The sequence below is a fragment of the Lissotriton vulgaris genome, chromosome 7, assembly GCF_964263255.1.
Source record: "Lissotriton vulgaris chromosome 7, aLisVul1.2, whole genome shotgun sequence".
NCBI classification, from domain to species: Eukaryota; Metazoa; Chordata; class Amphibia; order Caudata; family Salamandridae; genus Lissotriton; species Lissotriton vulgaris.
In genome coordinates this window covers 575264864-575280555 of record NC_141695.1, presented here as the reverse complement: position 1 = coordinate 575280555, position 15692 = coordinate 575264864, and the positions used below count along the sequence as shown (strand labels likewise).

General features: G+C 46.9%; 1 protein-coding gene across 4 annotated transcripts in view; it reads right to left on the bottom strand.

Moving 5' to 3' along the window:
• Nucleotides 1-15692, bottom strand: part of SEPTIN9 (septin 9) — a 554478-nt gene that overhangs the window by 14675 nt on the left and 524111 nt on the right. For all 4 annotated transcript variants that reach the window (XM_086930662.1, XM_086930664.1, XM_086930665.1 and 1 more), the window contains 3 exons: nucleotides 13651-13768; nucleotides 9709-9804; nucleotides 7774-7870 (listed from right to left, as the gene is read on the bottom strand). In XM_086930662.1, the coding sequence (XP_086786788.1) occupies nucleotides 7774-7870; nucleotides 9709-9804; nucleotides 13651-13768 (311 nt within the window). The remainder of the gene's footprint in view (nucleotides 1-7773; nucleotides 7871-9708; nucleotides 9805-13650; nucleotides 13769-15692) is intronic.

The window sequence follows — 15692 nt, the reverse complement described above, 5'->3', positions numbered from 1 at the left end:
ATGACTGACTAGGTGTGTGAGTAACTCCATGGATGAGTGACAGTCTGTGAGTGTCTGTTTACACTGATTGTATCTAAGGTTATATTAGAGTCTGAAGAGGTTCATCGTATTATCACATGAATGATATCATCAGTGATGTGATCAGTAATGTCAAATGAGATGTCATCAGTGATGTCAAATGAGATATCAGTGATGTCATCAGTGATGTCATCAGTGATGTCATCAGTGATGTCACTGACCATGTCATGAATGATGTAATATGTGACATCATCAGCAGTGGATTGCGGGTGCGCGATATATAGTTAGTGCAACTAACTATATATGGAATTTCAATGGTTTTGTGTGAGTAAAATAAGGTTTTGTAAATGCGAATTCCTAACTATATATGGTCTATAACCTATGGTTTTTTCAGTGAATATATATATATTTCACACTCTGCAGGCGCTGACGAAGGCCAAATCCGGCCGAAATGCATTCGCCATTCTGTGAAGATTAAAGTGTGTTGCTTTGCCAATCCCCTCTGAGGCTCCCGCTTCTTTCTTTGAGAGGAGACTTTTTTTCTACATTCAAATTCACGCGTGTGCCAGAAGCGCGTTCAGGAGCCCACTCGCTTTCTGTGGCTTGGAGAATCTGGACCCAGTCTTGGCTGTCTCTGTTTCTTCACGGTAGTGAAAATCTCCAAGCTCACCGGATGTCCAGGTGAATTGATGCGGCTTAATGAGGCATTCCGCCTCTGCCGGGCGGGCCACATTGTTCTCCCGCCCCAGCAACTTTGCTTCTTGGTCTCCGGTCTGCGAGGTGGGGACGCGAGGCGGCACCTTCAACTTCTCGTGCATGTCCTGTCCTGTGATGACCCCAACCCTTGCTATTTTGGACATTTGGACCAACGCCCCTCAGCTACACTTACCTTGGAACTACTAGTGCATCCTGGGTCATGTAGTCCGTGGACCTCCCCGGACCAGCTGAAAACTTAACCTGTGAGGGGCGGAGCTAACATTTTGCACCTATTGGTGTGCGGTGGGGTGTATTTCCACTGCAGGACTTCTGGGACTTCCCATTTCACACTCTGCAGGCGCTGACGAAGGCCAAATCCGGCCGAAATGCATTCGCCATTCTGTGAAGATTAAAGTGTGTTGCTTTGCCAATCCCCTCTGAGGCTCCCGCTTCTTTCTTTGAGAGGAGACTTTATATATATATATATATATATATATATATATATATTTTCAGCCTCTGTAAAGTTATCCAAAAGGTCAATAAGGCCATGAATCACTGGCACGGTCACTGATCAGGCCCCTCACTCCACTCCCAATCACCCAATGCACAATTCAGTTCATCGCGGAGTGCTATGCTTCCCTAGGAGGAGGGAGTGCCTCGGATTAGTTAATCCTACCTATAAACCAATGCGTTTTGCTGGCGCGGTCATCACACTCTGATGCAAGACACCCTGCACCAGATGCATCAGCCACACAACATCCATTCCCTCTTCTTGTCCGCTCTGCCCCCGTCCTTAACTGGTCTTACAATCACCACTTCATCTGTGCGTCTGCGATTCGGCTCTAGATAGTATCAATATTTTGTACTATAGATTAATAGTCTTAGGTTGACCTCTTCACCTCCAATATCAATGAATCTATCATCTGGAGTAAATTAATAAATTAAAGATATCAAACCAGTCACATAGCATATCTCATTATGGTGTGGTCCCTCTGTAGAATGTGAAACGGGGCCACGAGCCTCCACTATCGCACACAGCGATTAGCCTTGGGCAGAATGGTGGCCTCCTGGAGGGTTGTGGGGATGCCCTGCGCCGGCCACTCTATTAACGCTTTAGGGAAACAAGCATTTACAATGCAATAGGTCTCCCAGCTTTAAAGTTTGAGCTATTGGCATTGTATATTACAATGTGTTACATTAATTTGTTATCAAACTCTGAATTGTTGTATAAAGATGGTAAATGCTGCAAGAAAAAGCAGCACTGAAATTTATAGCTTTCGCAATCGCTATTGTAATGAAGCTGAACAGGCAGGGACAAAAGCATAGTCATAACAATCGATTTAAAAAATAAATGAAAAACACACTCACTGAAAGTCTGCTTTCGATTCTGCGACTGTCCGCAAACCCAAAACAACGGCCTCCTCCTCCCCCGAGGGCACCTCACCACGCCCTCGCCCCCCCCTAGCTACGCGGGTGCTGACGCATGCAACCGTCAGGGAGGACACCCACGTGTGAGGAGGAGTGGCCGGGGATCGAACCGCGGGCGCACGCGCCCACGGAGAGAAGCCGCGCCCACGGAGAGAAGCCCCGCCCACGGAGAGAAGCCCATGCCCTAGAGAGAGCCCCGCGGTGGCAGCTGAAGACCGGAGTAGCGGTAAGTGGGCGGGGGGCGCTTGGTGCACGTGTGTGTGTGTGTGTGTGTATGCGACAGCAGGGGTGAGTTCTCTTTATGTGGGGGTGCATGCGTGCATGGGCGCTCGTGTGTGTGTGTGTGTGTCTCTGCGTATGCGCATGCATGTAGGGTGTTGGAGCTTCCCAGGAGACGGCAGCTGAGCGTGTTCGCGCGCGCGTGGCCTACGCCGATCGCCTTTGCGCGCGGCCTGTGCTGTCTCCCGGGAAGCATAGTCAGCAACACAAGCATTTGCAATGCAATGGTCTCGGCATCATTAAAGGTAGAGCTATTGGCATTGCTCATGACATTTTTTTTCTTTAAATGTAAATTGATACTTGTATAGCGCACTACTCACCCGCAAGGGTCTCAAGGCACTTGTACGAATACCGCTGTGGAACCCGTCCTGGCTTTCCCTGTGAGGCGTCCACTCCTGGGCACTCCCAGGGTGAAGGCCAGGCATCCTTAGCGTTGTGGGGGCCGTTGTGGAGATTAAGCAAGCTATTGCCCAGAGTTGCAGAGTGGGACTCTATGATTAGAATAGGCACCGAGGCGAGAATTATCAGGCCCGTGGAATTTTGAGCCCAAGACCCGCCGAGGCGGGGAATTGAACCCTGGTCCCGGGCTAGACCTCTGCATCAGGGTCTGCCGCTCTAACCATTGAGCCACACTCAAAAATAAAACTCTGCCCTCACCACTCTGCACTCACCACCACTCTGCACTCACCACCATCACCACCACTCTGCACTCACCACCACTCTGCCCTCACCCACCACTCTGCACTCACCCACCACTCTGCACTCACCCACCACTCTGCACTCACCCACCACTCTGCACTCACCCACCACTCTGCACTCACCCACCACTCTGCACTCACCCACCACTCTGCACTCACCCACCACTCTGCACTCACCCACCACTCTGCACTCACCCACCACTCTGCACTCACCCACCACTCTGCACTCACCCACCACTCTGCACTCACCCACCACTCTGCACTCACCCACCACTCTGCACTCACCCACCACTCTGCACTCACCCACTGCACCTTTTCTGTAAGAGATTGATCTGTCGCTTGTCAGAGATGTTGTTTACTGTTCCAGTCTCTGATTTCCCAGGGATCCAACTGCCACCCGACCATGGAGATCCTGGTTATAGTCCAAGTGTAGTACATTAAAGAGAGGTGTTCAATATGCCCTGTGAGATGGAGTGTGTGTCCCCAAATCTGCCCCCTTGGACCTCTGGCACCAGAACGTCTGTGTGCATGTTTCTACGTATTCGTCACGTTCACTGTGCCCCTCTGGTGGAGTTGTACTTAAGCAGAAAAATCATTGAATTATCTTAAAATATGCACGCGCCGACACTCAGAGCTCTTAGGGGTCATCGCTAGTGGTTTTACCAGCAGAAATCACAAACAAACGAATAGAAAATAGCCCCGCTTGAACTTCGTGAGTGTCAGACAAAAAAGCAGCATTTCAAAGCCTGGGACGGCCGGGTAACCAGGCAACGAGGCTCGACCTCAAACTCCGAACACAGAAACACTGGCGGCGACCGGCGAATGAGAGAGGCTCTCTCCTTCCCGGCTGAGAGAGGAGACGTCACTGGGGGTCCAATGTAGCACCCGTTCCCACCACGGGACACAGGACGCGCCTTTCCAGGTATGTACACTTCTGTATTTTCCGGGCGCCGCAAACAGAAGTGCTCTACAGACGTTGAATACGGAAACTGCACAGTGCAATTATCACAGAGCTCACAAAATGAGCGGCTTGTTCAGGTGTGAATCATGATTCGTGCATTCTGGGATGTGTGGTCCTGCATGGATAACCCGCTTGCCTTCCCAGTTTTAGATTTGAGTGGTCTTCCGGTCTGGTTATTCGCCTGCATGGGGTTGTAATTGTACAACAGTTTGAGTACGGCCAGGCAGTGTTTGTCGTGCGTGGTTGTTAGAGTGTGTGGTGTAATACAGCGTGGGTGATGGAAGAATCTGTGTGTCCTGCTTGAGGACAGGCGCGCGCCAGTCACGTCGTGGCCTTGCACTGCATACCGACACAATTGTAGTTTTGCTTTTCACATTATGTATATGTGTTTACACTGAAGTATAACCTGCTACAGGCCCCTGGGACCGGACATCAGCAGCGCAGCTTTGAACTCGCGGCCGCCCCGGAAGTCAGGCACGGTCGCCTGTGATGGGGGCGGGGCCACGTTCACACCGGAAGAGGAGGCAGGCGGAGTCGTAGCGTCTCGCGGCCCGGGGCTCCTGTGAGCGGTGTAGAGCCCCGGGGCCGCGCCAGCAGGAGGTTGGGCGCCGCATGCTGAGGTAAGGTAAGTTCTGGAGCGCGATTGGTGCACTTGTGTGTGTGTATGCTCGTGTGTGTGTGTGTACGTATGTGTGCGACGGTGACGGCGGGGGAGGGGGAGGGGGGGCCTCGGTGCACTTGTGTGTGTGCGCGCGTGTGTGTGTATGAGTCAGGGGTGGTGTCTGCACTTGTGTGTGTGCGCGCGTGTGTGTATGAGTCAGGGGTGGTGTCTCTGTATGTATGTATGTGCGTGCGTGCATGGGCGCGTGTGTGTGTGTATGCGCATGCGTGTGTGGTGCTTGCGCTTCCCAGGAGACAGCGCCTGGCCACAGCGCGCGTTCCAGTTACAAATCGCCTGGAAGGATGCGCGTGGCCAGGACTGTCTCCTGGGACTGAGAGTCGCTGACAAAAGATCTCCTGGCGGACACAGCGCTGACGCGCTGTTAAACGCCAGGAGACCTAAAAAAATGACCTTCAAGACTGATCACGGCTTTGCCTTGCATGAAAAACTTCAAACGCAGTAAACAAAATGCCCACCAGAGGGCAGCAGAGGCAAGGAAATGAAGGCATTGCTTTACATTGCCGCTACAGTTTGTGACCAGCTCTGTGCAGAGTGTAAGGAACAAACGCGATATATCGGACAGGAAATGCGGTCAAATGGCATAGGTCACAAAGAAAAGGCAGGAAGCAGGCGCAGCAGCACACAAACGACTCGGCGCAGCGTAAATGTCAAACACGCTTGTAGAAGAAATAAAAACAAAAAAAGGGATCTCATTAAGCAGGGCTGGTTTATGAGAATAACAACAGTCTGACATCACGTTTCCTAAATACAAGTACGCCACGTCCCTTCCCGATGCAGGGCCTGGTTTACAGTGACTGAAAAGATGCGCCTTTCATCGTTACCATACGGTCACGAGGCCGACTTGGAGGGGCAACAGTTCGGCACGAATTGAGAGCAAAGGTCAGCATTTTAAACAGGGCTCTAGTCGAGGTACCACGCGGGTGGACGGCGTCCCCCCACTTATTTTACCAGGAGCTCGAAAACTGGAGAAAATGGAGCCACACATTCACTCTTTGGCCTCTCTGGGGTGAGATCGGAGCCCATTCAGAACGCTGCTCACGCGCTGGCTTCTCTGATGCAATCGCATCCAAGGGGTGAGCGAGGGGAGGCAATGAGTCTGATGGTGCAAGACACCTTTCGTGACGTCACTTCCTGTTGTAACGTCAGCGTCTCCCCTCTTCTTTTTTTCAGGACTTGTGCCCTGATTTTAAACCCATGCCGATTGGGCAGTAATGTATTACTACCTTCATCTTCCTGTTCACCGTTGCATACAAGGAGAGCATGGGGCATGCCTACAGCCTAGGGATGGGCCTCGCGTTCACTAAATGGACCTGAAAGGACACCAGTGCAGGCAGTGACTCAAAGAAGTCAATTGGTACAAAAGTGGAGCTCGAAATTTAGAGATTGGACTAAGCAGGACATGGTGCACCAATGCCCCATACTCGCCTCTACTTAATAGTGCACTTTCAAATGGCAATCAGTGATGTATGTGCTACTCAAGTAGCTAAAAGGACACCCACCAACTCTTTCCAAAACCTACGCTTCTTCCTTCCTTCTCATCCCTTTCTTCCCTTCCCACCACAGGCCTTTGAGGCAGTCTTATCCATCGGGAACGCTCCATCCATCCATCCATCCATCCATCCATCCATCCAACCATTCACCAGGAATCCCTACCCTGAACAGATGCAGGGTGGGTGATCTTGTCCAATGAACGCAGGTCATCCTCCACATGTGAGCAAGCTTACTACACGGGGGATCATGCGTCTTTTACTCCAAAAGTCCTCTCATGGGGCTACACTGTCCACCGTCATGTCAAGAATAACCCCAACCAACTGAACAAGTGGCAAGAAAGATTCTGGAAGACATCAGTATCTCAGGTAGAAGAGCAAATCCAAAAGACTTGATTGAATGCTGCACCTGACAGGTCTGAGAAGCAAAACACCGTCTCGGAAGCACAGGTAGCAAGGACAGAGCAGGTAATCTGTGCCTCACTGTCCTGCGGGCAGAGCTCAACAACTGGAGGAAGCGGGCGTGCCTCGTCTGTAGGACTGAAGACCACACATGGCTGCGGTATTTGTTTGGTTGCTCTGTAGTGAGCAGCTGAATAAGGTTAGCATGCAAGAGAAAAGGCTGCTGCTGCGAGGAGGTCGCCAAATCACATTAGAAACTCTAAAAAAGGTTTTATTTCCATAAACCAATTGTGAACTAGGAATTTGGTGCCAAACGAAAGTGTAGAATGATCCGTGTTCCAGCTTATATTTTGGTGAAAGTGGATATTGAAGTGAAAAATGCACTCTGATTGTCAAACAATCTGCTGCATGCCGGGAAAAAAGAGCGCCCAAACTGAGCATTTTAAGTGTCATGATGATTGGCATTTGAGTAGTTACGAACTGCTTCTATATTTAATAACAAATTAAAAATGCACATTTTTTTTACTGCTCATCCTCACTTTTTTCTTAAACCCAATTTTGAAGCGCTATAACAAGAATCTGCCTGCACCACTTCAGTGGCACTCAACCAAGGTGCCAATCTGAGCTCATTTGGGGCCAACAAAGATTATTAGCTAACCCACAGCCATGTCCTAGTTAAGTGAGGTACATGGTGGATTCCAGTGGGTCTGTTTTTGGATAGTGAATGCAAAGAAAGGAGAGGGGACAGACTCAAGGTATTCGAGACTGTGCAGGGAGCACCGTATGTGTATTCAATTAAAAATAGCTACTTACAGCCCTGCATTCCTTAAATTCTTCTATCATGTATGGCTTGGTTGCATTGGCGCATTCGTTTCTGTTCCTTCATCATGGCTCAGCTTGATGATGCAGCCACACTTCTCTTCAGTTTCCATAGTTGCAACCATTGGGTCCCATGATATACGGGTTTACAACGTTCCATACTAAGCACATTACTTTTGTCCCCCCCCCCCCTCACACACACATACATACATACATACAACCCCCTCGGACCCACCACAACTTAAGAAAAGAATGTGGAAAAGGCAGGTGCAAGTGGGAGGAGTAGAAGAAAGATGCTCTTGCCTTCAATGGTGCCCCACTTGGTCTTCCTGCCCAGGATTCTTCTGCCATTCACTTGGTACTCCTGGTCACTGCCTACCACAGCAAAGGGGATCATTTCCTGCAGAACAAACCAAACCATGAAATATTTAGACACAGCACCGCCCAAACTCTGACAAGCACACGTCATCCAGAGCGAGGAAAGACGGTTTAAGAGAATGGTTAGACGCGGAGCATCTTTTTTGTGTATGCACAGATTACACCACTGGCAAAAACGCTGGGTAAACCAGATGGACCAATGGTAAAGGAGGATGAGTCAGGACTGGATATTCACCCAGACTGGTCATATTCCCAATTCCTGTGCCAGATCATCACAGTAAATAAGACACCAAATGAATCATTCATTCATATTACAAAGCAGAATGGACGACACCTTTCCCAACCGTTTATACTAGGTTTTGATACATGTACTTATATATACACAAACACACAAACACAACTGTTGACAGTACACTTAAATATTAGATAAATGATAAATATCATTTGATAACGCTACCGCCCACCCTCCCCTTGCACTAGTCACTGTAAAGTTGGATTTGCAGTTTGTTATATTTACATGGATTGTTGTCATCCTGCTTTGTAATGTACCCCTTGCCCTGGTCACTTTTTGTTGACTTGACCTGGTTTGTGGCCAATCTGCTTGGTTCTGCAATGTTGCACAGAAGGCCCAAGATTTAATTAATCCATTTTTCCTAGAACCTCAGGCTGCGCACGCCCCTGCTCGCTCTACGGTTCATTTGATCATATTACCAATGTTGTCCCACCCGTAAACAACCAGTTAAAACGAGCGAACGATTCTGTGGTAATCTGCTTGATGCGCAGTTGGGTCTTTCCCAGTCCGATACTACATCTCCTCGCAAGCACCAGGGTTCGTTTCCTCTGCATGGAATAACCGGTAAAGGTTTATCCGTGTGGAGCAGGCATTGTCTGGCCAGTATGGTATTCTGGCATCGGTTATGAAACTGAAATTAAAAACTAGAGTTCAGATCAAGACTCCTGGGTTGAAGTCTTTACCATCACAGCAGTTCAAGATCTGCCTGGTGCAACAATTGACATAAGTCACATTGTGTACTATCTCTTAGACAGATGTTCGGAGGTGGACCCCAGCCCATGCCTCCAGGTAGGTATGGACGGACACAGACAATTTCCCCCAACCTGGACCTTACGACATGTTAGGCACTGGTCCACGAGCATGCCATCACTGCAGTTTCTTCTGCAAAACGGAACATTTGGAAACAATCAACAGACCTGCTTTTTTGCACAGTCGCCTCGGATGGCACTGAAAAGTGAGTAAATGTTAGGCGGAGTCACTCTGCTAGGATGGCTTATGCGTGGGATTGGGCCCGTCATACGGAGCACACCGCATTCTATCAGTTGTGCTCATGTAAACTGTACCCCACACACTGCTTTCCCTCACTCCCCAGACAGCCAAATGTTCCAGCTCATCTTCTGAGGGTTCCCGCAAACAAGACAGTAAAAAGGACCAGGCCTCTGTCCAACCTTACAACTACACCGGCTGGACGCAGCCTTCCTGCTCGCCATCAGCTGCCCAACGTGCTCCTAGCCTCTGAGCACGGTCTGCACAATAGTTACTTTTCCTTTGACACAGGAATCAGTTGGAGTGGCAGTAGGAATGGTGTTGTGCTCTATACACCTTCCATAAACTAAAAGAATGTTTGTAGCACTTGAATACACACCCTGCAATTCTGACAAACTGCAAACCACCTCCATGCAAAGCGGTTAGCAGCAGCTGCAGAAATCGAAAGAAGATCGCAAGACACGCTTCACACATACACTAAACAGAACATGAAAGTAGACCCATTCCTCTGCAGCACTGGTCCTTCATGGCTGGCCTCATGCCTTTACTCAGATGCCGATCTGGGAATCCGTGGCACTTACCCTAATCTTCTCATTCAGGAGCCGGTCCTCTGCATCTTCATCGAACTCCTTCTGGGGATACACGTCGATGCCGTTCGACTGAAGGTCAGCGCGAATCTGTGGCAAAAAGACACATCGAGTTAAGATGACAAAGACTTGGCCTCATCCTAAGTGGGAAGATGGACATGGCATCCAATGCCCCTCCACAAACCCCAGAGCATCAGAGGATTGCCCATGTAAGCCCTTGAATCCTGCCAACAATGACTTGCGTGTGTGGGGAGTATGGTTCGAGTCCAGATCAACCCATAACCCATTTGAATATAAACCTGGGTGTGTGTTGCATGCATCTTTCAGGAGTGGTTACGGATTTCAAAGGATACCATTTTGAGGGTGGATGTGACCATAAGGGCAATCTCAATACGAGCTGCTTGAGTGAGACTAGTTGATATTTCTGGGAAGCCATGGTCCTAGTACAGTCCCCCCAAATCATTGTCCAGCATGCAAACAACCTCATACACCATTAACCAGCCCCAGATTTGGAACACAGACCTCCGATGGCCAAATGATAAATACAAATTTTAAAAAGTGATAAGTGGTTTAGAGGTTACACGTGAAGTTTTAAAAGGCCTGTATGCTCAAACTAAAAACAATTGCTCAAAATAAAATTCCACCTGGTTACGGCCTAGTAACAAGCATTTAAACAAAGAGCTACCAGTTTGCCTCACTTGAAAACCCACGTTATACACGTACCATAACATTACAGGCAGGCGGGAATCAAAGGCACTTCCTTATGTATTCCAACCTGTGTCCCTCGCCAGCTCTGAATCTATGAGGGAAGCAGGAAGGGACTCTAGCCTCCTGCAGAGGCCCCGTGCTTTATACTGAAAGCCCAGCTCAATACGTTTCCTCCAACAGAGGCGCTGCCACCACTGGATTTCTGTTGGCAGCAGGGAGTTTACAACTGCAATTGATAAAGTTCCTGGCAGAAACATCTTGGCACCATGCCCCCCAGGGAGACATGTGTTTAAAGGGTAGCCCAGGTCTGAAAGAGACCGCCTAATACCTCACACGGTGCACTAGCCTCTGGAGCCAGGCCATGAGATCGATCAGCGCCTTTAAAAGCGTTACCATGACGGGCACTGCCAGCCTTAAGGGCCGGTCTGACCTGGGTGTCGGTGGCACAAGGGGTGTAAGGATGACACAAGCAGAGTGACTGGTTACCAGGATTAGGTCAGTCACACGCAGAGATCCTGCACTTCCTTCACGATTATCACGTGGCATGTAGGGTCAATTAGAAGTGAAAAGCAAGCGACGTACTCTCCCTATTTCAAAGTCCAGGGGTTGCAGCCTCACGTAAAGATTACACGTCACTCATACCTCTGCAGGACACCACTAGGCTCCATACATGAGACCAAACACAAGAGAAGTCAACATAAATTCAGAGCTATAGGAAAAAATTGAATTAGTTACCACCCTTCTGAACCGCGGCTCCACCATCACACTAGTGCTCATTTGTCACCATCACGCATTCTAGCATCCAAATCGGCACCTCCATGAATGAAAGTTGATTCCCTAGTGCAAGAATGGTGGCCACAGTATGCACTGTAGACACATATCCAAAGCTTCAACGAAGAGCAGAGAAGTGGCCTTTCGAAGCACATCGTTGAAACATCAACCATGATCTCCTTTTAAAAGTCATTAGGTCTTTATGCTTATCCAAGTGGTGTAGGGGAAGATGCTATTCTTTGCACTCTTCTTGCCTTGTGTTTTAGCGAAGAGGCCACACCAAATGGTAAATTCTCAAGGATTTAGCAAAAGAACTGGAGAAAAATCATGGGATAATGAGCGTGGCGTCAACTTCCAGATCGGTAAGCACTGCTTAAAGCCACAGAGCACAAATGTCCATTTCCGAGGAGAACTAAAAAAAAATTACCACTTGCTTACCCAATTAGAGGGAACTTAATATAAATCTTTTAGAGCTGGGAATGGTGCAGCCGGGGTGCGCCGGAAGCAGAACAGTCTTGGTTACAGCCAGCACATGTAGGATACAACTTGTTTAAAGGAAGTCTATTGAGTATTGAGCAGAAGCAACCCTTCCATTCCTCGAAGGTAATCACATATTCCCAATTTTGATTAATTCAGGCCAGAAATTATTTATGTAGAAACGTCGTTGCCAGTCTAAAAGCTTTGAAATAGGACTTCAGTCACAAGCACCCAAAATAACATCATTATACAGGACCACAACGTCACGCACAGGCCACTTCATGTGAATGAACATCCACAGATACATAAAACAGACTTATGAATGAGATGCACAGATGCAGAGTGAAAGGGTGGTAGGACGAGCAAGGAACACAATGAATACTGGACGAAAGCGATGATCAATGCATTACAGGGCTCTGCACTGGCATTTCTGTTGGATACAATATTTTGCCAGAGTTCTGCATTCAAACACAGTATGTTCAAGGGCTGATAGTTTCATCTTACTATTAGCACTTGAGGCATTTCATGTATAGAACATGACAAAAGAACACACTATACAGCGAGATAGGGAGTGCAAACATTTAACGAAGGAGGACAAAACTTTTTAAAAGACAGTAGTTATGCAATTGAATTCCCTGAAGGGGGCAAAGATGTCACAACACGTTGAGAGTAGGAGCTAAATAAGCAATACTGATTCTTGATATGGAGCGGCTGACTGGCATGCTTACCCAATCCTGGCTTTAGGAGAGGGATTCAAAGTGACAGCAGTGCCACGGCAAATACACAACACACCTCAAGCAGGCTAAAATGGAATGTGAACAGACGTCAGACGTAAGGCACAAAAGTGCATAATAATGTGATGAAAGAAAAATTACTGCTGAATTCACGACCCATCAGAGGGAAAACTACCCCCGGCAAGATTCAGGCAAACAGCAACTAGCCACAGAAGTGCATTACATTCGAAGGCTGCTCTGGTGCTATGCACTAATCCGTGCCATGGTGAGTTTGAAGAACAAAACACTCCAACAGGCATTGGAGAGGACCATTATGCACAAGGAATGAATGCGGCAACATTCAGTAAAATTGAATCCAAATACCAGCCAATATTTATTTTTGGTCAATATCTAAAAGAGCTTTTTTTTAGGGTCTGCAATTAATTGCTCCGCACATTCTGAAATTCTACTAGATGAGCTACAAAAGGAACAGAAAGCTCAGCACGGGTGTCAGAATTGTTTCTCATCTATGTTCTACTATTTCCTCTCCCTCAAAGAACAAATTGTTAAGTATAGCAGGATCGCTCGGTATCAACTGTCACTCCAAAAGTGAAATCCAACCTCCTAGAAACAGACTTGAGAGCACTAGTCCAAGCCCTTTCACTTTTGCACCTAGATGTCACTTTCCCTGACATCACACTGAGTCTGCCAAAAAGTATCAAAGTAGCAGCACACCCAAAAGGCTGGGAGGAGTTTGGGCAGATCACTCCAGCCCTGTTGCATGGCCATTAACGGACATACTCTATACCTGGTAAAGAAATGAACTGCCTCAGTTTGACAGTACCCTACCTCTCCAAACTGAAAAGGAAAAATTACTACTAACTTTCACATCTCCGATACTGATACGATGATCACGAAGAACACCTCAAACATCAGAATTGCCCCAATCGTTCTTCAATTCAGAAAGGACCTAAAGACCAATCTTTCCAGAGAATGCTACATCTTCACTATAGGACTCATCACCCACGAGCATCCCGCTTCATTGTAAATGCCCGTCTTCAGCACCGTGTTGATCTCTAGCTGGGTTAACATTCTACACATTCCTGACCTGACCATACAGGCAAGGAGGAAGACAGAAAATGATTTGATTAATTATACACGTGCTTTACTAACAGAACATTCCACTCACTTGCATCAGCATACCTTACAATTAGCATACTAATTTGTACCAATATGTACACTGGGAGTTGACGAGGGCGTGCCTTACCCGCTGCTTGAAGTAGTCCCTCTCCTCCAGTGTTAGTGTGTCTGCTTTGGCGATGACGGGAACAATATTCACCACTTTGCTTAAGCGTCTCATGAACTCAATGTCCAGTGGTCTGAGCCTACAGAAAGAAAGGAAAAAATATTGAATGAAATGGGTCCGAAATGAAGCTTCTATAGAGAGCAGGCTGGAAGGAAGCCCTCCACCTGTAATGAAGAGCGACTGGATTGGAGACAAAACACAATGGCCAAAGTAATCAAGAAAAGAACCATCTTCAACACCATGCTCTTAATACAATTAACTGGGAATATAAACAGACAGTCTGGTAAAGACAGTTCATTGAGCCTGAGGAAATGTAATCCGGAAAGGAGATAAAACCTAAGGCGTTAAATTGGGGCAGAAAAAAAGGGTACTGGTTTCCTAAATATTAAATTCGGATTTCTCTTTCACACCTCACTCAACAGCTTTCCTGATCCTGCTCACATCATGGCAAAAGTGAGCCTCTGGAATGAAGCATAACTTATCAAACACCCCCAGTATAAATAAGCGCCTTTCGGAACTGCTCAACAGAGAAGGATGGGTGGTCATGAACAAGCCACCTACACTAAAAGGAATAGACTAGCAATCCAACATACTGACAACGTTAGGCTTTACTGCAAGACACTTCAGAGCATTAAAAATAATATGGAGCAGTCGCGTTTCCTGAGAAAGAAGGTAGACTTCTAGATCTCCCCCAAGGTAGACATTTTAGGGCACTGCTTGGTTTCCCAAATTTCTCAAAAAAGGGTTGAATTTAAATTAAAAAACGCAAACCGTTCTCTGGATGGCTTAATTTTTTTAAAAAGGATTCCAGAATGGAGATTGCAGACATTACTTCTAATAAAAGGGATGTCTGGTCAGCTGTGGGGAGTTGGTCAGGAAAAAAAGTGTATGGCAAGATTATTTGCAATTCGTAAGGAGAGTATTTGGCTTTTGGGATATTAGTTCTGTGGGTTTAACATATCCTTCTTTCAAAACTAATATTAAAAAGAAAACTCTAGAATGAATCTACAATAAAAAAGGTATAGATGATTTCACTATTTATTCCATCATTGGAGTCACTGAAGGCCCTGGACCGATTCAACTTTATCGAAAAGCAGCGGTACCCACAAGACAATCATACGTTCATTCGGTGGTGAATTTTAGCACTACCTTAAAGAGTTCAGGACTCGTAATGCAAGAAGAGCAGGGGACAGGGTGCAGAGGCCAACTATTTATATTGTGGTGGATGAAAAAAAAAAAAAAAACGAAACGTCGACACACTTTGTCCCCATCGTTTTATTTTTCATTACGAGAAACTATGATTGAAGTGTTTGCGGATAGGAAGGAACATAAGAACTTTAAAAGAACCATTTGTACTCTTGCAGAAGATGCTCTTTAGATTTTAGGCCACCCTATTAAGTACATAGAGAGTTGAGGAATGCTGCAAAAATGAGAATTTGTTTTAAGATGCGTTTTCACTCCTTTGTAGTGTTATGATCCCCTCACTTTGCGTCCAATTGTGTGTAATAATTTTATAATAGATTGATAAATACCAGCGACCGACATCCTTTTTATTTTTTTATATATTGGAGGGCCAAGGAATGCGACATGAGGATTGTGACATGGTTTCACAATTACTAACAATGGAATGCAACTTTCTCTCTGCAGCAGTAGGAACATGCTTTGTTGCACAGTAGTGTGGACATGTTTATTTAGGGCAAGTGAGACTAGATCAAAGGATATAGAATTTATTTTCACTAAACTGAACGTTGCGATCTGGCAAATTAGCCCAACCATAAATTTAAGGGTTGGTCAAAGCAAGGCAAATTATCACACATAACAGAATATTTTAATAGCAATTGGGGCAAGGACAGGCACCAGACATGCAATCTGCACTCCAAAATGTATAATTACGTAAGCAGCCAGTGAAACAAGATGAGTTGGCACCATGAGTAACAAATACACCTCCAACATAGCGGTTACTGTGAGCTTCAACAAAACAAATACATTAGGAGTTGGGGAAT